Source organism: Zootoca vivipara, chromosome 1 (genome assembly GCF_963506605.1).
Source record: "Zootoca vivipara chromosome 1, rZooViv1.1, whole genome shotgun sequence".
NCBI lineage: Eukaryota > Metazoa > Chordata > Lepidosauria > Squamata > Lacertidae > Zootoca > Zootoca vivipara.
In genome coordinates this window covers 72285023-72309550 of record NC_083276.1, presented here as the reverse complement: position 1 = coordinate 72309550, position 24528 = coordinate 72285023, and the positions used below count along the sequence as shown (strand labels likewise).

The following is a 24528-nucleotide window of genomic DNA, read 5'->3' as shown; positions in this document are numbered from 1 at the left end:
AATGACCAGCACTGAACTCTGTTATCTAGGAATGCTAGCACAGTTGTTTCTCGTGGGTGTTAGGAGTAGGAGTGCTGCGTATGGTTGGAGAGAGAGAGAGAGAGTAAGGATTTATTTTGCTTTGCTTTGTATGCAGAAACTCTGCTAGTTTTATTTTCCTTTAATAAATCCTGTAAATAGTTATTCTGCGTCTAGCCGACTAGTCATATCCACCTCAACTAGCTTCTGCACTGTGCAGCAAAACTCTGCTACGTTTGGGCTAAAGCCACTAGAGCTATGCCTGACACTTCAAAATTCTAAGCACCTAACTATTCTATTCTAATTCTAATTATACACAGACCACTTCAGTGCTGTGTAGCTAGACAGCAGATGGGGGGAGGGGATGGCAGCAGGGTAGATTGCTGCAGAAGTGGGACAGGAGTCCCTTGGGATGAAGAAGACCCAACTAGGAATGCAACGTTAGGACTGAGCAGGTGACTTGATCACTGCACCATCATGGACAGCTAGTGCTCTAACTACTTCTCTTTGAATATCTATAGCTGGTACTTTTCATTAATATCATGCCTAGTGGCATTCCTTTGGTTTAGCTATGCATATTGGACATTTGAACTTGGTTTCAAATGGACCATGCAGTTCTAGTGGGGCTAAAGCAAAGGTGGGGAACCTGTGGCCCTCCAGATGATGTTGGTCTCCAACTCCCATCAGCTCCCAGCTGAGATGGCCAATGGTCAGGAATGATGAGAGCTGTAGTCCAAAACCATCTGAAGGTCCACCACTTCCTATGCTTTGCGACAGGGTGCAAATAAGCAGCAGCAAATGAAACAACTAAAGACATCTATTCAGCAATCAAAATACATGCAGATAAACAACATAGCGGCTTGATTTGTAAAAACGGTGTCACAAATGGGCCTTCCCTCTTCTTTATAAAGCAGTTTGCAAGAACATGCATCACTCCATAGAACAACATTTGGGTGTTTGTATGCTTCCCCCCCTCACCCCCCCACTGAGGGCACAGATTTTTTAAAGACTGTTTAAGTGCCCGTATTTTCCGGCGTATAAGACGATTGGGCGTATAAGACGACCCCCAACTTTTCCAGTTAAAATATAGAGTTTGGGATATATTTGCCGTATAAGAAATACGACCCGGCGTATAAGGCGACCCCTGACTTTTGAGAAGATTTTCCTGGGATAAAAAGTAGTCTTATACGCAGGAAAATATATTTGAAACTGCCCTAGAATGAGATAAATGGAAGAGATAAAGAGGAAGAACATACACTGAAACATATTGTGTCAATGTTTTATTTCGTTACTTTTATGTCATTGAAAAAACAATCAGACAATTAAAATTGAGGACAGTATGCAGCAAACATCTGTACAATGAATGAAACACTGAGCATTGTACATCATTTGAACACACAATTATAACAGCAACAGCCGATGCACAAAGAATACTCCCTTTTTAAAATCACGCCTCGCTGGAAATAAAAAATAAAATAAAAATCAGGGAGATTGGCAAGCATCCAAAGAAGGGGAATGCATGGGGGATTTTGCTTGATGTGGGCATTACAGCAGGTTCCACTGCCCAAGACACTAGTTGCTTTTTAAACTTAATGACAACTTCTGTCTTTGGCAGTGGTGAAAGCAGCAAACAAGCAAGCTTCTTGCCTGCATGAGCTGTTCTCTCCTTCCTTTGAATCCTGACCCATAGGTTATTACTCCCAAGTTTTAAGGCTAAAAAAAAAAAGGATGAGTTGAACACTCCAAGCAACGTAATTTTGCACTCTGAGGTGTTTTTACAACTTCAAAGCATAGATCAAAAGGAAATTATATAACAAGCAGACTAGTGAGAAACTATTCCTATTCAAGCCACTTTTGTACCCTGCTGGACTATCTCTGCAGCCAGCAAAGGAGACAGACCAAGGCATTTTGGTGTCTGAACCCCCACCTGCAAAAATAACAACCCAACAGTGGTAAAAAGAATAAGCCAAATAATTGACAAGTTAGCTGCCCTTTTACTGCTGCCCCAAATGAGCTTCTACCCTCTGACTAAGAGGAAGATCAGGCCTGTCAGCAAAACAAATGCTTAGGATGGGCTAGCATAATACATCCACAGACCATTGTGTTATGTTCCCGTTACAGGCAGGTAATCAAGTGCAAATGTTTAGGGCTACGTTCTTACAGCATAAACTAAAACAGCACACACCCCTCACACACAGATGGCTTATGGAAATGATGTGCAGTCAGTTATAGTTAGGCAATTTTAGGCTCTGGACTTTATAGCCCTCTTTAGATGGCAATATGCTGAAAATGCGGCAATCAACACTGCTACTCTTGGGGGCCTCCCTGCTCATTCTGCTGCATCCTGAGCTCTAAAGTCCTGCCCTGACAGCCCCATTGATTGCAGCTAGTAATGGAGGCCAGACTGCCTCTGGCCAAACCCTATAAACCAGGCATAGGCAAACTCGGCCCTCCAGATGTTTTGGAACTACAACTCCCATCATCCTTAGATAACAGGACCAGTGGTCAGGGATGATGGGAGTTGTAGTCCCAAAACATCTGGAGGGCCGAGTTTGCCTATGCCCGCTATAAACTTATCACTGGGCAGGAGCTACATTGTTTTAGTAGCATCCATCAACATCTTCATGAGGTAGGGAGAATGAGCTGCAAGGGATTAACTGAAAGGAAGTAAGGGAAAGAATCTAAGCCAGGGGTGAGGAAACCTGTTGCCTTTCAGACATTGCTGAACTGCAGCTTATGATCCCTGGCAGGGGCTGATGGGAGCTGTAATTCAGCAATATCTGGAGGGTAACACCACCTTTGATCGAGGCAAAGAGCATGCAGCTCCTACGCTCCCCTCCCATTTTCTTTGCCCAAGTCCTACACCCCCATAATGAGTGGGGCCTATGTAAAATTTAATTACCTTTGAACCCTGGGCCTGTGATCCTGCAACTTTTAATTGATCCAATGTTTTCAACCAGTACAAATTTTAGCCATGTAGGGCTGGATCCTGATTAGCAGAACTCTACCTGTAGGATATTCTGCTGAAGAAAGGGGAAAGATGACTTTTGATGGTTCTCGTCCTTCTATAGCTCCTCTGCGTCCCCACCCCAACTACACTGCAGGATTGTGAGACATTTCAGATCGGTGTGGAAGGTGTCACTGAAAAGTACAGGGGAAAGGTATTTGTAGAAAAACACTCCTCACTTCCTTCAGTGGGAGTCTGCACTGGATCTCAGTCCATTCTGTCCACAGGATAGGGCAAATCCAGATTCCCCTCATCATTCTTAAGAATATCTGCATTGCCTTGAAAGGATGCCATTCACAGGTGAAACTCGGAAAATTAGAATATTGTCGAAAAGTGCATTTATTTCAGTAACGCAACTGAAAAGGTGAAACCAATATATGAGATAGATGCATGACATGCAAAGCAAGATATGTCGAGCCTTTATTGGTTGTAATTGTAATTATTTTTCGACGATATTCTAATTTTCCGAGTTTCACCTGCATTTTAACAGGAAACAGACATACATTCTGGTAACTTTTCAAACACAGCAGTCATCTACGGTAGACATGCACTTTGTAAAAAGAAAAAAGAAAAAGAAAAAACAAACAAACCAATAAGCCAGTTTTGGTCCGAGACCCCATTTCGTAAGGAGAGTTCACAAGTGCAATTATTTGCATGCTAACTGCATTCATGTCAAGATGCACAAAGACTGCTAGCATCCATTATGGCATGATTAGGATCATTTGCTCATTACATTAGACAAATCTTGTGCAAAACCTCTTCCTGGATAATGGTCTACAGAGACAACAACAAGGGTTTATTGGCTCACCCCCAAAATGAAGCAGGATTTCATTTCTACTATGTAGAAGACCCCTGCATTGGAATGTGGCATGTATGAAACAGATTAATCTAAATTTTAGTGGGGCCCCTCTTTCAACCTTTTGAAAATATGCATATATTTGGTCCAACCACCAACATCCAAATGTCATTCTACCTAAGGCATAGATATAAAGAGCCACCAGTCATAGACTTGGGTAGGAGAAGAACTGTATTAGCAACCATTTCCCCATTTTTGAGTTATTGGTTTCCAAAAGATTTTGCCACACAGGCAAAAATTTTAATACGGTACTCCAGAGCCATGGAGTGCAGCCTACTGTATACCCTTCAGCATCCTAATTCCCTCAAGCATAATGCCTGCTCTGCACAAGCGCAATGCAATTCAAAGGGTTTTTGCACCAAAGAAAGTTGAGGAGTGGAGCCCACAATGCTCCAATACTTTACATATAGCTCTATAACACACTCAAGAGATAATGCTGCCAGCGCATTGACTAAAAGAATAATGAACCACAACCCCTCCCACTTCCCACGCCACAAGTCCTTCATTAAGAATACCTTCATAATTTCACCATCAGTGTACCAACACAATTAATTTAATGGAGAACCCTTCGATTTTCATTAATCGTATCCGTTACAACTACAGCAGCATATTACAAACAAACAAACAAACCAAAAGGTAGAGCAATTATATATCTTTGATACAACAAAATTAAAAATATATACCTCAGTTTTAACTGGCTAAAACATATTCTGCAGCTGAAAGAATCAGTAGATCTTTAGAAACCATTTACTTTTTATAGAAACAGAGCAAAGTCAATGGACCTTCCTGGGATCACTCTGCCATAGGAGTTCTTCAGTCTTCCACAAACGACACATTTAAGAACATTAAACCACAGAACAACTAAGAAGAGATACTGAACCTGAGTAAAACTCTATGGAAATAGAGGCAAGCGTTCATTCAGTAAATCAAATATTGCACTTTTAAATGAATCCTTATCACATACGAGAACATAATTTTTTTTTACCTGGATAGGGTGGGTCCTCCACCCCCACCCCCCCGGACAAAGACACATACTACAACACCAACACACAAAGAAAACAAGTTAAAGCTCAGATTGAGATATAGCCCTCCTCTTCCTTGAATGACACCACTAAAGGCCATCCCTCAAGACCAACTGAGGAGATAAGCTATCAAGTGATAACCGCAACATTTGGATTAACTGCTAACTAGACAGCAGGCACCCAATGAGTTCCCAGTGAGATGGGTTGTAACTACACAGAGGAGGAGCTGCCTCCCTCCTATCTACACACATTGAAGGCAGCACCCCTGCTCTCCTGAAACTGTTGTGATACCTGAGGGCCTGTGTGGCAATGCAGATTTAGTGGAGCCGACACACAACTGCCTCTCCACGCAGCTCAGTCCACCCTGTCAAGTGTTTATGTAGCCAGTGCGTACTTTAACATTCCTGCTTCCACAACCCATTGATGGGCTTTGTATTTACATGATTAAAAGCTAAGCAAAACATCTCCTATGTTCAATATTTGCTTTGAAATTAGCATATTCCACAAAACTAATGGGGGGGGGATACTCATATTGAAGACTCACGATTATTATTTTTACGTGCTTGATGTCCTTTTATTCCACTGGCAGCTGCCACTTCATTTCTTCACCATTTTCCTTCACTTTGCCCTCACTGACCTCAGCCACCTTTCTTCTCACTTGTGCTTAATATGACACCTTCAGCTCACCAGATCCATTGGCAGTGAGTGAAAATGGGGCTATGGACAGTGAGGTCAAGGAAAAGGAAGTTTCAGGAACAAAGGGACAAGTGGGTTCTGAAAAGTACTGAAAGTGCGTGAATATGCTTACAACTGATATTAAAATATTTTAGAAGTGGGAAGTACTAATTTCCAGGCATGAATATGAAGCTAAACAAGTTTCAGCTAAACCACGTAAGAAGGCTCCCTTCCACAGTTTAATACAGTTTTATGCAGCCAAGGCGTCACACGATTGCTCCAGTCCTCACACGATCAAGTGAGTTACCTCTATGGAAAAGTCTTTGCAGACTGCAGTAAAATAGAAAGAAAGGGTTGCCACCTCCATGAAGGAAGAATCAACAAAGCTATTCCAAATGAGAACTGATATTACTCTTATTTAAATGTTATATTTCAGCTGAGAATTTCAATACAAAAATATAGGACTCTGATCATTTTGTCTATAGCAAAACAGCTAGAAAAAGGCACAAGTACATAATAAAATATCCCATTTGCTAATTTTTGTGTTCCCGTTTTAAATAAAACAAAAAGAACTTGAGCAGTCACTGATCATGTAGGTTTCTGTTGGCGAAAAGCCAATGTACATACAAACGTCTCTGGAACAGTGACTCTCAAACCTGATTTTAAGTATCTGTGTCATTTATTATTTCTGAAGTTCAAAAAGGGATCCCGTTATTTAATCAATGATAATACACCAATCATGTGATGCTTCTTCACCTTCTTCAAATTCTTCTGCAAAATACAGTGTATTTTCCCTTTAACACTATTGTAGAAACTACAGTTCCTATTGGCATTTTAAAAAATGTGTACACCTTCAGTTATTCTTTTTTAAAAAGTGGAAAAAGTCTCTGTATAGAAAGACATACAAAACAGTGCATATTTCCTCACTTATGTAAAAGGCAGAAGTAGAAGGCTTGTCATTCCCTTGCAGTTATGCATGGTAGCCATTTGCCTTCCCAATATGTGGCAACGGTGTGAAGTTCTCATAGATTGCCATGGCATTTGTGTTTTGATAGATAAGGTCTGTTTTCTTATCTTTCTGGGATTTGATAATGTCCAAAACACACTGGTTTAGGAAGACATACTGGTCCTAAAGGAGAGAAATAATAACAATAACATGAATAATGAATATGTAGCATAGATTTCATATGATGAATCATTTTTAAGAGAGATTATGCCCATTACTGCAGTCAACAACTGCAATGCATCCATACATCTTGCAAATATCTCGGGCTTCTCCATTGCCATTTCATTATATGAAAGAAAAGGGGGGGGGGAATCTCACAGTTTTAAAACATCTGCCTCTTCCTGCCCATATAGGAAGTGACTGCAAGAAAGGCATTTCTTTTTTCCCCAGCATTCAAAAGAAATAAACAGCAGTGCCCCTCAAGGTATCCATATGAGCAATAAGAACAGAAACTGAAATAACGGTGCAGAGTTGATTGTTCAGAAATTTAGGTCTGATGTCTGCAGTTGCATCTCCAGGTTATCAAAAGAAATATTAAATCAACTGGAACAATGCTGAAAGCTGGTGACAATATTACTTGCTATGCCATGTGTAGGTCATTGATTGACGTGCTCAGAAAAGCATCCTGCCCATACCTCTGTTTGCACCATTAAAGACCGATGCATTCGAAGTTCATATACAGCACCGTACACATCAACAGTGTTCTCCATCTCCATTTGATGGATCAAACGGTCAATTGCAATGAATGTCCCCGTCCTTCCGACACCAGCACTGTAAGAAAATAATAATTGCGCATGTGTTTAATGGCTTTGTGCTTGCCTTCAGTTAAGCCCTAAATCCTTGCTTATATCTCAGTTTAAGGATCACTTTGTTGGGAGATTCATTCCCCGTCTGCAGTCATAGGATTGCTGTGTATCATATGACTGTATGTGTTTTGTTCCCACAGAGTGGATGTGACGTAGACAGGATGTTCGTCTACTGTATCGTTCCTGAAGTGGAACTGTTGTTCCTTTGTTCTTTCTCTTCGCTGCCTGCTATGCTAGAGAGAGGCAGCCATGCTAAACAGCTCTGAATGTCTGAGCTGGGCAAACAGAGACAGACTCTGCATTTTGCCACAATAAAGTACTTTTGCCTTATTCAATGGCTTGTGTGTTGTTCTTCATGCTGGGAACAATCGCACATTTGATTGCACCACCGGACTCAATAGTAGCCGGGCACGTGTGCACAAAGCTTTGTCCTAGCCCTGGGGCAGTCTCACAACTGCCCCGGGCGACAAATGCTAACACACTTAACACAGCATAATTATCTTCCTTCTGTGAATGAAAAAACAAAGACACACACAACCTATTCTGCTGCTCTTAATACTCTTGGTGGACACCTTTTCCTCCATAGAAGTGATGCACAGGTAGAGAAATTACCTGTCAAGTGGCCCTAGGGCCACTTGGCACCATGGTCCCAAGAGATGGAGCCCATTGCAAAAGCTGTCTGTTTGTCTAAGGCAGGGATGGGGAAACCTATGTCTTTCCAGATGTTGTTGGGCTCCTACTCCCATGAGACCCAGCCAGCAAGGCCAACAGCCAGGGGAAAGGAGAGCTGTAGTTCTGCAACATCTGGAGGACCACAGGTCTACAGTGTACATCAATTAAAAAAGAGACTGAGGAGGCCTTGCCTCTTGCTTTTCAGACAACTAGGCAGTAAGCAAAGTAATGGTCAGGTTCCTGCCCTCACTCCATTTAGATGGATGCCTCTACATGAAGTAACTCTGAATATGCAAAGAGTGGGGGTAAATCCATCCTGCTAGTGCTAAGATTGTGCCCAGGAAATGGTCTGGAAGAATCAGGTGCTGTTATCATTGTTCACCTATGGGACACAGGTGGTGCTGTGGTCTAAACCACTGAGCCTCTTGGGATTGTCTATCAGAAGGTCAGTGGTTCAAATCCCCACCCCATTGCTCTGCCCCAGCTCCTGCCAACCTAGCAATCTGAAAGCACGCCAGTGCAAGTAGATAAATAGGGGCCACTGTGGCGGGAAGGTAAATGGCATTTCCGTTCACTCTGGCACTCATCATGGTGTTCCATTTTGCCAGAAGTGGTTTAGTCATGCTGGCCACATGACCCGGAAAGCTGTCTGTGGACAAACGCTGGCTCCCTCGGCCTGAAAGCGAGATGAATGCTGCAATCCCATAGTCACTTTTGACTGGACTTAACCGTCCAGGGGTCCTTTACCTTTACCCTTTACCATTGTTCACCTGAAAATCAGTGACTGTATGGAAAACTAGAATGGCAATAGAAACAAGAATACCCAACTTTGCATGTGTTAAGGCCCTGTGAGGTCATATCCCTGGCCTTTATAGTTACATAAGCAGTGGCATTGAAATATTCCCACCCCAGCTCCTACACTTCCACACAAACATAACTGTATACAGTATAGGATAGATACCACTTAGACTTGGGAGTCTCCCCTCCCCTTCCAGAAAGTAATATTTGTACCTGCAGTGCACTAAGGTAGGAGAACTTGGAGGGTTCTGCTTCATGTATTCCTGTACTAAGTGCCTGAAGTTAATGAGGAGGTTGGTTGTTTCTGGGACACCGTGATCTGGCCAGGCTGTGAAGTGGAACTGTCGCATGGGGTGACTTTCAGATGAATCACTCTTAGAAATGAAAACAGAGGGACAGGAGTAGTCGTTAGGGTTCAGAAGAATGATGTCACAAAGTATTTCATAAGAATAATAATATTTAAAAAAGCCTTTAAGCTGCTTCCTGGCAATTCTGTAGCACCTGGCACATGAAAACGTGAGCCATGAGAATGGCTTGGCGGAACGGAAAAAAAGGGCAGGCAGGTTAAAGCTCAGTGGAAGGGTTGGGTCCCAAAGACAGCTGTGGAAGAAGAGACAGTGACAAGTTGCTCAGGGCAAACAGTGTCAGGGGAGGAAGAAACAAATGTTTAAAAGTGTATGAGACTCACATCAAGTGTCAAAGCCATTTCCCTGAGCAAACTCATATTTCTATCCTCTGAGTGCTTTGGGTTCAGTACACCTTCTGGAATTGCTGCAAGCTGAGTGCATTTTGGATGCTTTCAAAGTGCTTGGATAAATCAGGGAAGTGAAATTTTTATATCTAGTTTGACTATTTTCACTAGTGATGGAGTAATCACACACAACAGAATTTGGGATTGGGTGGTTTTTTTGGGAGGGGAGATTTGGAGGTTGAGAGCTGTGAAATATTGTTAGGGGAGCAACAAGGCCTCTAGGCCAATTTGGTCCTCTTGGTAGACTGGGCCTGCCACACACACCTCCCTGGATGACTATGGGGGAACAGCATGCTTTCAGAGAACTTATTCACATGGGAAAGGTGTGTCAAATATAGAGACTCCTAGGCTCTACTTTGCTCCTAGTGATGAATGAGGAGATTTAGGAGCCTCGTTAATCGGAAAATTATCAATTTTCCCAATTATGATGTTTCCCAATTATCCAATGTTTACTTTTAGGGTCCCAGAAGACGTCTTCTTGCCTAATCCATTCAAATTCCTACTCTACAATTCTATGATTCTATGAAAAGTTTCAAACTTGAGTGGAGTGGATTCTGCCCATCTCTAAAATTCAGAGTTAGAATCACTTTTATTGTGAACTCGTTTTATTGCCTGTTCCAAATCTGAAATGAGGTATAAATTAACCTAAAATAATTAAGTTTAACAGCAGGCAACAAATCACATTGAAAAGGTAGGTCTAGAGCCTTGTTTCTCCTGCGAAAAATCTCTGCTGCCCATATCTAGTCCCCCCCCAATCAGAATAATTATCAGAATAACAAGGCCAACAGAAGTTTCTAAAAGCAGTCATACCCATGCCTCAGTCATATCAGTGCCCAAAGGTTTCTGTAGTGACAAGGAGAACAAATAAGACAGCAGAACTCGTTCTCAGAACCCTGTCTCTCTGATGTCTCTGACAAGGAAATGTGATATACCCTATGGCTGCTGGGACCCCATAGGATTGCAGCCTAAGTGATAAATCATCAATCCAGAGTATAAGCACAACACAGACAGACACACACATAGAGAGCGAGCAAACAACTCACCTTTTCCATGGAGAAATCTCTTATTGTCCACTCTGGAAGGGCAATTTCTGAAGTCATGGCTACTGTTATGTCTCCATAGCTTTTGGATTGTTTATTTGGCCAATATTCCTCACATTTTGTCTAGAAATATAAATTATAAGTCAACTTATATGATAGGTCCACAAAAGTAAAAAGAATATAAGAAAAGTAAGGGATGGGGACACTGGATTTAGGCCCAGATGGGGAGTGGGTGGGATAGAGTGTTTGAGATCAGTAAATATGGCCCCATTGTTCTCCTTCTTAAGAAGCAATTACTGTATTACCAAAGAAATCAACCTGTGCCTCTTTGCTGCTCATTTGTGTTGGCAGGTGGAGCCAAACAGTGAGAGGTGGGGGCTATCCTCTGATACAGCAGGAAGAAGAAGAAGAGTTTGGATTTGATATCCCGCTTTATCACTACCCGAAGGAGTCTCAAAGCGGCTAACATTCTCCTTTCCCCTCCTCCCCCACAACAGACACCCTGTGAGGTGGATGGCGCTGAGAGACTTCAGAGAAGTGTGACTAGCCCAAGGTCACCCAGCAGCTGCATGTGGAGGAGCGGAGATTCGAACCCGGTTCCCCAGATTACAAGTCTACCGCTCTTAACCACTACACCACACTGGCTCCCACAGGAGTGGGAGTGGTTCTACTACCAATGCCTCGGGGTGTGATTCATGCCCAGTTTGTTGCCCAGCACTGTTGCAATTGCTGAGGGTGCCAATCATGCTAAATGCCAAAGTAAGCTTTGAAAAGACTCCACTCGTTTCATAGATTTCACAGAGGCAACAACAAACAGTGCACCTTGTAAGCGTGGAGGTGGTGAGCGTACAGATGTTGAGTTACTTGATTATTTAGATGTCAATGCATTTGCAAGCCAGTGCCCCTTTCCTGTCAAAAAGGTTCTCGTAGGGACTTGCATAAGAGTATCAGAGAAGTGACCTCACAGTTCTTAGCTCACAAGTCTTTTCTGTTGCAAAGTGGTTTTGGGCAGGTTTAATAATAATAATAATAATAATAATAATAATAATAATAATAATAATTTATTTATACCCCACCCCTCTGGCTGGGTTTCCCCGGCCACTCTGGGCAGCTCCCAACAGAATATTAAAAACACTAAACATCAAACAAATCAGGAGCAAAAGAAGTGCTGGGCTGTAAGAGAGTGCTGCATCATTCCACTTATCCCTTAGTATCAACGGCAGCACCATACTGCCTAGGTAGCCTGCTTCCCACGACCACCGCCACTGAGCATCTCGGGCTTCAAAGCAACCCCAGAGGTCTTGCAGCATGCCTGCTGGGTGGAAGTCAAAGCACGGCAGTAGCCGAGGAATGTTCTTCTGTTGCTCATGTTGTTGCAGTCCCAAATCCAGAATAAGAAGCAGTTATCGTTCCGGTTTACTGTAGTGCCACACAAAAAACTTAGGGCAATACAAAACCAGGGCAATGTGGGGCATCTTTATCCTCTGCATCTGGATTCAACAACTTTATTACTGATCACAGGGTACATCTGTTAAGGCATCAGTCTTAGTTCCCAATTTCCCAGGTTGTGGTCTTAAACTGGTAGGTTTAAAAAAAAAAAAATCATTGAATTAAATTTTTTAGAATCATTGAGCTGCAAAATTTGTGGCGGCTGTGGTGCATGGCAACATTTTGTAGCATGTTTCGGAACTTTAACGAAAACTCACCCTGCCTTGTTCAATACATTTAGTCAGCATAACAACGGTATAAATTTTCTTCTCCCAGATCATGCGCCAGAAGTCTTGCACCGTATTGGGCAAAGGGCCTTGTGCAGCAATGAACTCTTTCTTGGAGTTGTAACCCTGCAATCAAAGTATGGTCTGAATACCACTTTTCTTATTTATAAATCTGTCGTTAAAACACTATTGGTTTTTTTAATAGGCTGGGAATACTTACCGGCATAAAGTTTGCATTAATGTAATCATTGGTTGGATGGTTTTGGATCTGAAGTCTGACACGAGAAATATCATCTGCAAAATATTATTATTATTATTATTATTATTATTATTATTATTATTATTAGGATGTGTCAATATATTTTCCTTTTTCCACAGCTCACACCACATGAGTCAAGCCACTAAATAAAGAGAACCTATTCTTTGGAATGCAGGTGGTGCTGTGGGTTAAACCACAGAGCCTAGGGCTTGCCGATCAGAAGGTCGGCAGTTCGAATCCCCACGACGGGCTGAGCTCCCGTTGCTCGGTCCGTGCTCCTGCCCACCTAGCAGTTCGAAAGCACGTCAAAGTACAAGTAGATAAATAGGTACCACTACAGCAGGAAGGTAAACAGTGTTCCCGTGTGCTGCTCAGGTTCGCCAGAAGCGGCTTTGTCATGCTGGCCACATGACCTGGAAGCTGTACACTGGCTCCCTTGGCCAATAACGTGAGATGAGCACCACAACCCCAGAGTCGGTCACGACTGGACCTAATGGTCAGGGGTTCCTTTACCTTTTTATTCTTTGGAAAACGCCATGAACCAGATGAAAGAATATAGGTGGTGTAGTAATTAGGATTAAAAGTAGCCTTAGAGTCTGATCCTAGCCCCCTAATCTTTGCTGATGGGGTGGAGGGGGAGAAGGGATTCTAGCACAGTGATGGTGCCAGGTCAGTTTTTAGTAGCAGTACGGTTGAGGAACTTACATGGCAAGACATTGTTATATCTATTTTTTGCTTTGTTCTCTTGTAGTTCAGCTGCAAATCTGGGCTGATTTGTACCAACAGGCCTAAGCTCCTGCAGCAAATAGAGAAGGAATTTAGGATTATTTTACCTCATGGCATGCAAATAGTTCTTCAACACTTGGTCATATGGCATCCAACAGTACTGAACTTTGGGGGAAGGCAATTCCTAATTGTTAGGTTTGCTTATTGTTTCCCATTGCATATGGCTTTTTCACAGTTGAATTTTGGCTCTTTAAATAATGAAATCCACCTCAAAACATGAATTTCAGATTTCGCAGGGACTCAAGCCCTATTTGCACCTCCCTTTTTCAGCTGTTCAGTGAAGACGGGACGGCCTTAATCTTTCAGCTGTGCAGGAGGAAGCGTGTATTGTTGTCATTATTTAATTTATTACCTGCCCTTACAACACGAGAGCTATGTAGCTGAGCTCTTCTGTGGAAGAATGTAAACATTACGGCGACAGAGAAAAAGCTAAGAACATTTCAAATGCATACCTCATACTCTTCTGCAAATCCGCAGTTTGAGTCAGCTTTTTGTTTCTTAAAATGAGACTCAAAGTCTTCCACTTTAAATAACTTTGATCTGAAAGAAACAAAAACAGCCACCTTGTAGTAGTCGACATTATCTACGACACCCTTACTTTGCTAAAAACTCAATTTCAGGAGCAGCTGCCAGGGAGAGGTGGCAGTGCACACATGGCCTTTTGAAGGTGGCAGCAGCAGCAGCAGCAGCACTGGAATGTCCCCAGACCACCCCAGACATTTAGTTGCCCTGTTACTTTCATAGGGGCAGTACCTGATATATGCCATCTATTCTTTTGGGCCTAGCACAGACTCTTGACATAGAAAAGGGTCATAGCCCAGTAGGGACTAGAGGTTTTATTTCAGGAATATCTGGTGTGGAGGTGTCGCTGTGCGTGCAACCTGGCCTCCTAACATCAGCATTGCTGCTGCTTACTAGGAAGTAGGGGGGAGAGGTCAGTAGTATTGTGCAGGTGCCCCAGCAGAGTCAGTCCAGTAAAACTGTAAACCCTGCAGTTGCCTCCACCCTCTTTTCCCTGGCAAGTGATAGTGATGCTGCCGCCAGGAGGCAAGGTGCAAGCTGCCACCTTTGCCCGCTGGCCGCTCTCGACTTATTTGTGCCATGAATTTTCACAGGCAACTATCTGGCCTGTACACCAAGGGCATGCTGGAGTACAACAAGGTGAGAATTAGAGACAACAGAAATCCAGAAATTCCAAATCCATATTTTCATAGCTGAAGTGCTGAGCGTGCAGAATACACAACGTAACACGTTTGCTTAAGAAATAAAGCATTAAGCATTTTCTGAGAAGCTAAACAGAAATAAAATGCAATCAAATGAGAGGCATTAATTCAAGCACTGTTTCTATTATTCATCTAGAGTATAGTAAATAATTTGCTTACTTTCTCGGTCTGCAGAGGAAGATGGAAAGGAAGAGAGAAAAATCGCACACATTAGTTACAGTCTTTATTAACTGAGCAGAGCAATTTTATACATTATACTTGGAATCTAGTATTACATAAACTACAAATTCCCTGCTGTGATACAAGAATGCCCAATTAAATTTTGGAGCAAAAGCATAGCTTTAAAAATTGATCTTCTTTATAGTCTAAGCTATGCTTCTGCCATTTCCAATTATTTAGTTGCATCTATTTCTCCTGACTCCTCACATAACTTGCTTCATCCGGAAGGACAAGAAAAAGCAACCCAGTAGTTATTAAACATAGCTTGGGGGTACTCCTGGATCCTTTGCTGTTGCTTGAGGCTCAGATGGCCTTGGAGTGCCTTCCATCAGCTTGGGCTGGTGGCCCAGCTGTGCCCCTACCTGGACAGGTATAACCCTACTCCCCTGTGCGCACACACACAACGCACAATCTATCTTAGAGCCATAGAAACTAGGTTGAATTTAATACTGGTGAAACAGGGCACTCCACACCTAACCACCAGGGAAGAAAGGTAGGGTTGTAGTGGAGGCCTTTGCATGTTGTTTAGTATCTTTACATAGGCATTCTGGCACATTATTACACCAATTAATCATAACAGAGTTTAATAACATAGATTATTAGGACCTCAATGACCCCAAATACTTTTAAAGCACTCTTAAGTATTATCTCCCCCACCACTTTAAAACAAAGCCAATTCTGATTGATCCTCAGTATATTCTAAAGAGAAGATAGTAATAGTCAACTTACTCTAATTGGGTAAATGGCACCTGGTTATTTTTTCCACCTTTCCTGTAGAATTGTAGATTTTGAAAAAGGGTTAGTTGGATTTTTCACTCTTGGAAAAACTGAAATCAAAAATACAAAGCTTTCCACAACTACTGGTTTGGCTAAAATGCCAACATCAGGCCACAAGCTATGCCTTCCATTAAGCAGCAGATATAGGATTGGAAAGTCCATGTGGCCCTACCCATTCGCTGCAAGGCACAGCTCTCCCCAAAGATGAACTGACACATTGCAGACAGGGGCAGAGGAAGGGCAGTGCGGTGGATGTGGGCAGCCCCGGGTGTCACCAATGAGGGGGGTTGAAAAAATGCCAGGCGGCACTCACCGCGGGGCCTGCAGTGCACCCAAGTCATGCGTCTCTCCTGGGAGAGACACGGTGGCTTGGGCGCCTGCAGCCTCGATGCTGCCCAAGCGGTCCACCCACTGCCTCCCCCCTCCAGCTGTAGGGCGGCTGAGTGGGAGGAGGCAGGCAGACTCTGGAGGCCCTATGGATGGCTTGCCCTGGGTATGCTGCCCCAGGCGCCTGAGCGGCTTCCTCTGCTGCTGATTGCAGATTACACAGCATTCTATGAAGAGCAGTCTGCAGAGCAAGAGATCCAGAGCCTTTGAGGAAGCAAACCACCCAAGCTGCACATGAAGGCCAAAAAGAAACTACCACCCAGGGTCACAAGCCCAAACTCATCAGGGAAGAATTTCTTCTAGACCACCTTTATGGCAATCAGGCACTGAGAGTGAACAAAATCCACCCACAGAGCCTTCCCAAGAGAAAAAAAATAGTATCAGCAGGGCATGACTTCTGATAAAATGTCATGTCAGCTCCCTTCAAGGGCACTGTATCAGGTGGGTATCCCTGGAATAGTCAGCTGTGGCCAAGGGGAACTCGGAGAATAAAGACTAAGAAAAGAGGTAAAGCGACCCTAATTATTTTTAAAGACCAACCTTTGCTGACTTATCAAGTCACAGTTTGGCAGGAATTTATATATTTCATAGAATCATAGAGTTGGAAGAGACCACAAGGACCATCCAGTCCAACCCCCTGCCAAGCAGGAATCTGAACTAAGCTGGTTCATTAAGAAGTACCTATTTCTTACTTGCAGAGTTATTACACCCCGATGATAAAAATTAAGGCCTCCTGACCTTCCTAAGACAGCCAGCCTGGAAATGGTTTGAATGCATGGTATAAACAGAGCCCAAGCATTCCAAATATAGTGGTACCTCTACTTACGAATTTAATGCGTTCCGAACGCACATTTGTAAGTCGAAAAAATTTGTAAGTCGAATCCCATAGGAATGCATTGGGAGAAAAAATTCGTAAGTCGAAGCAACCCTATCTAAAAATTCGTAAGTCGAAAAAATCCTATCTAAACCGCATCCAAGATGGCGGACGGAGCTCCATTCGTAAGTAGAAACATTTGTAAGTAGAGTTATTCATAAGTAGAGGTACCACTGTATGCGAAAGAGAAGCAGCAGAGACCAGCATCATGAAGGGTTACATGCAACTACATCCTTGTAAAGAATTATGCAGCAGCTAATATACCTTCTGTTTTTCCAGAAGATGAAAAAACCAACTCCTGCAGCAATAACGGCAGCAGCCAGAATGCATCCGACAACAGCTCCTGTGATGACATCTGGAAAAGAAACAAACGATTTTAACTCCTTTACAAGTCATAACAACAAGGCGAAAAAAATAACAAACGCAAGGTTTTAACAAGGGCCCTTCTTATATACTCTCAGCAATCACTAGCTTTTGTTGCCCTAGTTAGGCAGGAGCTCAGAGTTTCTATTCAGCACTGAGATTTTACTGGGTAAAATTATTGGGCAGGATAACGATTCAGCAAGATATTTGAATCTCCCATTATCCAAACAAGCTGAAATGAGCAGGCATTGCTAGCTGAACTCTCAAGAAGCAAAGAGTCGTTCAGTGCAATTCAGTGATGTCTGAACAAATCAGAGTTTAGGTCTCACCCCTGTTACACGCACCAGACCTGGTTCAGTTGACATAGTAAGCCAACTGTTTGGGCTCCCAGAGAAGAGCTTACAGCTGCTTTGCTCCTCCCTCAGTCCTTTTAACTGCGGTGCTGCACTGAGCTCAGCCAAGGCAGGATAGATCAGCCTGTAAAAGCATGAGACTCTTAACCTCAGGGTCATGGGTTCATTAGCCCCATGTTGGGCAAAAGATTCCTGCATTGCAGGGATTGGACTAGATGACCCTCACGGTCCCTTCCAACTCTACAATTCTATTATTCCAAGGTTCTTCTTACTGTGTCCTCTGAACCAGGACTTATGGTTACGGCTTTGCCCCCACTGACCATGAGCTGGCAACTGGAAAATTCCCATAAGGTGAACTGGAGCCTGCTCCAGGGCTCATCCAACTCAACTACAAGCCACAAAGCGGATGAAAGTCTCAAGTACAAAGAACACCCAATGGCTAGTACTAGGACCTTATGCCCAATCCCGTGAGTGGTTCACGCAAGACATCAGATGGTAAGGGAGGTCAGGCTGTTGGGTGCATGCAGGATTCCACGTTTAAGTGGGATTCACAAGAAAAAACAGTGCACTGTGGGATTTTTCTGTTCAGTATTCTCCGACACTCCATTCTCTCCCCCCTTTTTCCTCCCAGCGCTCCACTGCAATCCCAACAGTACATTTGCATTCTACAGTTGCCAAGCATACTTGGTCCTCACTATGGGGTTTGGATTTCTAAATTTTATTTTATTTTACAGACCTTGGGAGTTCTGCTACTACTAATTTCAATAAACCTACCATATAAAACTGATGGTACCTGTCTTCTTGGGTACTGAATCTAGTTCCCAACCTCTTGGTCACTTGCTACTGAGTAAGTGTTTAACCTGAGACTCTGGGAGCACAGGGTGTGGCCTTTAGCTTTTGCTCCCCTAGAATGTTAGGGGTGCCCAGTAAGGTCTGGGAATTCCAGGTTGTTTGGGCTTAAGGGGCGGTAGCCACGTACTACCTCACATGGTTGGTTTTATATACCCTGCTCATCAGACGCGTTCTGAAACACAAAGGTCTAAGGCTACACTTTGGCAAGGAGGGGAACAGAACTGGGTTCACAAGAACAACTAAATAAATGTACCTGGATTTTGAGGTAAGACAACAGGATCTGAAATTTTTGAAAGCGAGACATAACTCTCATTTACGTTGATGGTCTCATTCAAATAGTCAATGCGAGTAAAACCAGCAACACATACCCTAATGCAAGGCAGAGGAGAAAGAAAATGGGATTTGAAATCAGAGTTTGATTTTTAAAAGGAAAAAGTGTGTGTTACTCATTTATTATGTTTTAGCCATCAACACGACTCAGGGAAATGGAGTTAGAAATAGAATTAAAATACCTGTATGAATGAAGTGGGATTAACTGTCCACTGACATAACCATGTGTTATGGATCCGTTTCCTATTTCAATATTATGCTGCTCACTGTTGGAGGAGGAAGAGGAACGCTTTTGCTCATCTTTGACATATGCAACATAAGCATCTGCTCCCTGATTCATGAAATCATCATAGGTATATTTCAAGGCCTCTGTAGAGACTACATCTGTATGGGGGGAAAATGAGAATACATCATCATGCAATTATCAAGAAAATATAAAATGAAAGATTTTTATATACTCAGAGTTCAATAGCAGTAAAATATTCAACAGCTACTTCAATATTGTCCAAAAACAAAACATTAACTAAAAAAAAATAAGTAAACCCATAAGTTACATGGGGGTTACATTCTGGGGATTGAGCCTAAAGCCAAAATCGTGTATAGTCAAAACACATTGCTTTCAGGTTCCTATCTTGGTTGATATAATAGCTGGCAGGTACTCTATAGCAATATAAGCATGAAACAAAGAGGATACAATAAAATCTTGATTGCACCCAAAAAATGTTGATATTTCCTTCATCGTTGCCAGAAACAATTGGATCAGATCATGGCATAGAGCAGGTATCGACCCTAAATGCAGTCTCAGAATTTTACTTCTACTACTTTTTTTTAAAAGAGAAAGTATGGAACAGAGCTTCTTACATAAAGACAGAAAGTATTAAATAAATGATAAAATGGCTGTACTGGGCATGCATTATTATTATTTTTACCTTTTGATGTGACTATTACTGCATATGCTACTAAAGGTCCATGGCTTGCATTAAAGCTACTGAACTGAACTGTCAAGGAGTTGTGACTGGTTCCCACGATGGTAGGGGCTGCAAGTGGAGATGGAGGGTCTGGAAAACAAATATTTATTAACTGAAAACATTTATAAACTGTTTAATATTTTAAAAGTCTCAAAGCAGTGTTACAACATAAAACCAGTAAATAGAAAACATAAAAGCAAAAATGCAACGTAAAACTTGTAAACCACTAGTATAAAGCATATAAAAACCAATAAAACAAATATGTAAGGAATGCGGGGGGAACTATTTTTGTAATCTCTTTCTGCAGCATCACAAAGGAACACAACGGCCTGTTTGCAAAGAATAGCCTAGTTCTTGATTATCTGTATAGCGCATTAGCTATGTTGAGATTTGCTGAAATGATTTTTGTATGGTGGCTTCTTACTCTACAACTCTTAAAAGTGCAAGTTACCCACATCATTCAGAAGCTCCAAATGCCACTGCACATTGCAACTGCATCATGCATGAAGCCACCACATGGATGTTCCTTGCAGTGGTTTACATACATGGCAAACAACAAAGGATAAAGCAGCAAACACTGTTGTTGTGAAAGCTTTAAGACCCTCTATTCCAAGTCAAACTGCAAGGGATTTTTCTTGGTGGCTGCCCCACAACTGTGCAACATCCTTTGCATGGAGTTTCACAAAAGCTTAATATTTTCTGAAAGCACTGTAAGATATTCCTATTTGGACTGGCATCTTCTTGCTTAGAAATATTTTACTTTTCATGCAATACCTACAGTCCAATATATTCTAATGAAGTGGTCCAGAAAAGCTTGTGCCACAATAAATTTGCTCATCTTGAAAGTACTACAAGGTTCTATGCTGTATATAGTAATGTTACAGTATTCTGTTTTATTTTTGTTTTTGTTTTGGCATCCCCCCCTCAACAGACGCAAGTGCATAAAAACATGGGGGAAAGGGGTTAAGGATAAGATATGAACTCATCAGCTGTGAGGTTTTCCTTTACAAAAAAAAATGACTCTTTTCCTCAAAGAAGTGGTCATAAAACTATTTCTAATTTTTTAAACAACCACACACCCACTTCTATCTTTGTTGATACACACACACCCTTTTCATTGGGCCTCAAATTTGCAATGTGATATGCTTATTTATATGCAATGCCAATAGCTATCTAGTTCAGAAACCCATTTCCATTATGCATTCCCCACAACCCCAGACAAAGCAACCTTATGCTTACCACCAATACTTGTGGGACATATTTTTTCCTGAGGATGGCTATCTTTCCCACACGAATGCGTGACAATTCTAACAGTGTAGTTGGTATAGTAGTTCAAATCTGTTACTGTGGTATGGTTTTCCAATATATTTTCACTGCCCCAAGCACTATTTAAGATGTCAACTCCAAAGCCAGCAAACCTCCCCTCTGGATTAGACCAGTTTAGAATCAATTCTGGCTGCTTGGCGACTTGCGTGCAGTTCAACACCTCCACTCTTGCAGCATCTACAACAAAAAAGAAGGCAGGCTAGCCACACAGGGTATTTAATAAACACACATAACATTTGAATGAAAAAGGCAGCAGGGCAGAACAGAACCAAATCTCTTAATTCCTCCTACTAGGTTTGTTCCCTACTTTGTCTCTTTACAATACAGTGGTCCCATTGTTCTCAAACGGAATCCGTTCCGGAAGTCTGTTCAACTTCCGAAACGTTCGAAAACCAAGGTGTGGCTTCTGATTGGCTGCAGGAACTTCCTGCACTCAAGCGGAAGCTGCGTCAGATGTTCAGCTTCCAAAAATGTTTGAAAACCGGAACATTTACTTCTGGGTTTTCGGCATTCGGGAGCTGATTTGTTTGTCAACTGAGCCGTTCGAGAACCAAGGTTCCACTGCATGCATTTCAGTTTGTTTGTAATAGGAGATAAGACACACCACAACAAGGAGGGCACAAGGAGAAATGGCATATCAAATTTGGATCATGTATAACAGGCATGTCCAACTCCCAAGAGACTGCGATCTACTCCCACTATAAAAATAGTGCCAGTGATCTACCCATTGGATTGACCAAAGTTGTTGACCTTTTTTTGGGAAGCCAAAATTGTTGAGCTTTTGTTTTGGGAAGGAGGGGCGGTCAACCAGGGACACCCCACAATCGACCAGTAGATCACAATTGACCTGCTAGACATGCCTGATATATAACATTCATCTGGCCAGGAGAAAATGTGTTAAACAAAAAAAGGGGCCTGGTCTTGCAATCAACTGCTGCACAAGAGCTAACAGAAGGCATTGCATGGGGCTTCTGCACAAGACCACACAGCAAGAGATTGCACACACCTCGTGCAAACAGAATCACAAGGATTGCTGTTCTTGTATCTCATGCGAGAGATAAAACACTCAATTAGAAAAGGCCGTTTTGCACACCAAAAAGGTTTTTCTGTTTGCACCTCTAGATCAAATCCTTTATTTAGCACCAGGAACTGAAAAGAAGATTAATTGTTTCAAACACTGCAGCTAACAGCGCAGTCCTAACTATGTCTTTTCAGACGCAAGTCTTGTTGAATTCAACGGGACTTGCTGCTAAGTAAGCAGGGTTAGGGTTGGAATCTAAGAATGGTTATTCTTAGCTTGCATTTACAGGTTCTTCAGGCATTCTTCACTCCATAGTCTGGCTGGATGTCGCCAAATGCTGTTGACATGAAGGTGGGGATAATTTTTCTTTTGTTCATGTGCCTTGTACACATACCCAGGGCACAGAGAAGCAAAATAAGTAAGATTTAAAATATGGTAGCCTAATAAAACACCTCTCCTCAAAAAAGACATGAGGTCTGCTCTGCTTTTGTTTGCTTCACCCCCTGCCCCATTTCTGCAGGCACCACCTTATCTGCTTAAGCATATAAAGGAGAAGGATTCTGCCCTTCTGCCATTTAACAGACTTACCTGTACAGTTATTTACGCTGCCTGGTCTCCCTTCCGTTTGATTATACCCTGCTACTGAATAAATGCTGAATGTATAATTGGTGCCAGGAGTTAGCCCTGAAATTTCAGCACTTGTAGTTGTGAATATCTTGTCCGCAATAGCTTCACCACCAATCTGTATCCTGTAGGTGTACTCTGAAGAAGCTGCATCAAGATTTTCCCATGTTAAGTTGACCGTTGTTATACTGACATCTGTAACTCTGATGCTGGTGACTGAGCTAGGAGCTGTTAAGGGGGAAAATGGCTTTTAAATATATATATATATATAAGCTGAACTGTGTTCCAAATTGCCATCATAACCTCCCAAAATATTTTCCTTTGTTATTATAAGGCACACGCACACACACACAATCATTCAACTCTCTCATAATAATAATAATAATAATAATAATAATAATAATAATAATTTATTATTTATACCCCGCCCATCTGGCCGGGTTCCCCCAGCCACTCTGGGCGGCTTCCAACAAAACAGAAATTCTAAAATACAGAAATCCATCAAACATTAAAAGCTTCCCTAAACAGGGCTGCCTTGAGATGCCTTCTAAAGGTCTGGTAGTTGTTGTTCTCTTTGACCTCTAGTGGGAGGGCATTCCACAGGGTGGGTGCCACTACCGAGAAGGCCCTCTGCCTGGTTCCCTGTAACTTGGCTTCTCGTAGTGAGGGAACCAGGAAACGTATTTTTAATACTTATTGTTAGCACTTTAAGGAACACTTTTAATTGCTTTTTAACTACTTACCTGTGTACCTGTGCGTGGTTTGTGGGTCCCCTGTAGTGAGGTTGTCTGCTGCTTGTGGAAATACACTAAAGTAATAGAGGGTGCCTGGTACAAGTCCTAGAATGGTAACGTTCTTGTATCGTGATGTCACATTCATTTTCTCTTGCTTTTGTTGATACAATACTATGTAAGTGTACCCTGAAGCAGCAGCATCATTGTCTTCCCATCTTAAGGTTACAGTATCTGTGCCAATATCAACCACATCGAAGCCAGAGACAGGACTGGGCTCTATATGGGGGGAACGCAAAAGGAAAGTGAGATCTGAACCATGGGAGGGACAAATAAGGGTAAGTACGCTGCCCGAAATCCAGATGTGCTGTCCTGCTTGCGCAACAGGCCACCCTCTCCTCCCTCCTGCAACTTCCTATACACTCTCAATCCTTTCTGGAGGTTTGGGAGAATCTTCACAGCAGATCGGAGGCTGCAGGGGGCATCAGGGAGAAGGAGAAGGGGAAGATCCATTGTGCCTCCTGTACAACCTCACCCAGAATATATACATTTCTCCAGGGGAGGAAAATGCCTTAAGTGTCCAAGAACACATTTGTACAGATTCTTCTTAAATTGGGCCAGCCTCAAGCTTGTTCATAATGCGAATGTACATAAAGTACCTAAATGGTACAGTAATGAATGTCATTTTGGAAATCGCCATGTTTTAATTTGCTTACTTATATAAACAGATATATCAGCGTGGTTTCCTTCAGGTTTTTTTTTAATCAGCTGCTATTGCATATATTTTGAATTTGCACCATGTTCCAGGTTCCAAGGTACTAATTGCTGCACCGGGGACATCAGAAGCATCATTCCCTTTTATTTGTAATATGCCCTCCAGAGAATGATGCACTCCAATACCCATCATTCCCCCACCCCCATGATGGATGGGGGTCATGGGAGTTGGGAGTCCAACAACCTCAGGAAGACCTGGGCATCCACAGGAATTTTGGGGGGTGGGGAGAGAGTAAATAATTGAAATGGGAATGCAGGCTAGCTTCTCACAAAAAAACAAGAAGAATACCGCACC

At 42.4% G+C, this 24528-nt stretch overlaps 1 protein-coding gene across 1 annotated transcript in view; it reads right to left on the bottom strand.

Annotated features, from left to right (window-relative positions):
* Positions 1–1283: 1283 nt before the first annotated feature.
* Positions 1284–24528, bottom strand: part of PTPRJ (protein tyrosine phosphatase receptor type J) — an 82135-nt gene continuing 58890 nt past the window's right edge. Inside the window, exons 9-24 of the mRNA XM_060276136.1 lie at positions 23472–23738; positions 22693–22956; positions 20997–21260; positions 19719–19847; positions 18972–19173; positions 18713–18828; positions 17156–17246; positions 15583–15624; positions 13864–13951; positions 13331–13421; positions 12587–12660; positions 12358–12492; positions 10655–10774; positions 9074–9234; positions 7220–7355; positions 1284–6707 (exon numbers count right to left, since the gene is read on the bottom strand). Of these exons, the coding sequence (XP_060132119.1) occupies positions 6549–6707; positions 7220–7355; positions 9074–9234; positions 10655–10774; positions 12358–12492; positions 12587–12660; positions 13331–13421; positions 13864–13951; positions 15583–15624; positions 17156–17246; positions 18713–18828; positions 18972–19173; positions 19719–19847; positions 20997–21260; positions 22693–22956; positions 23472–23738 (2339 nt within the window). The 3' untranslated portion in view covers positions 1284–6548. The remainder of the gene's footprint in view (positions 6708–7219; positions 7356–9073; positions 9235–10654; positions 10775–12357; positions 12493–12586; positions 12661–13330; positions 13422–13863; positions 13952–15582; positions 15625–17155; positions 17247–18712; positions 18829–18971; positions 19174–19718; positions 19848–20996; positions 21261–22692; positions 22957–23471; positions 23739–24528) is intronic.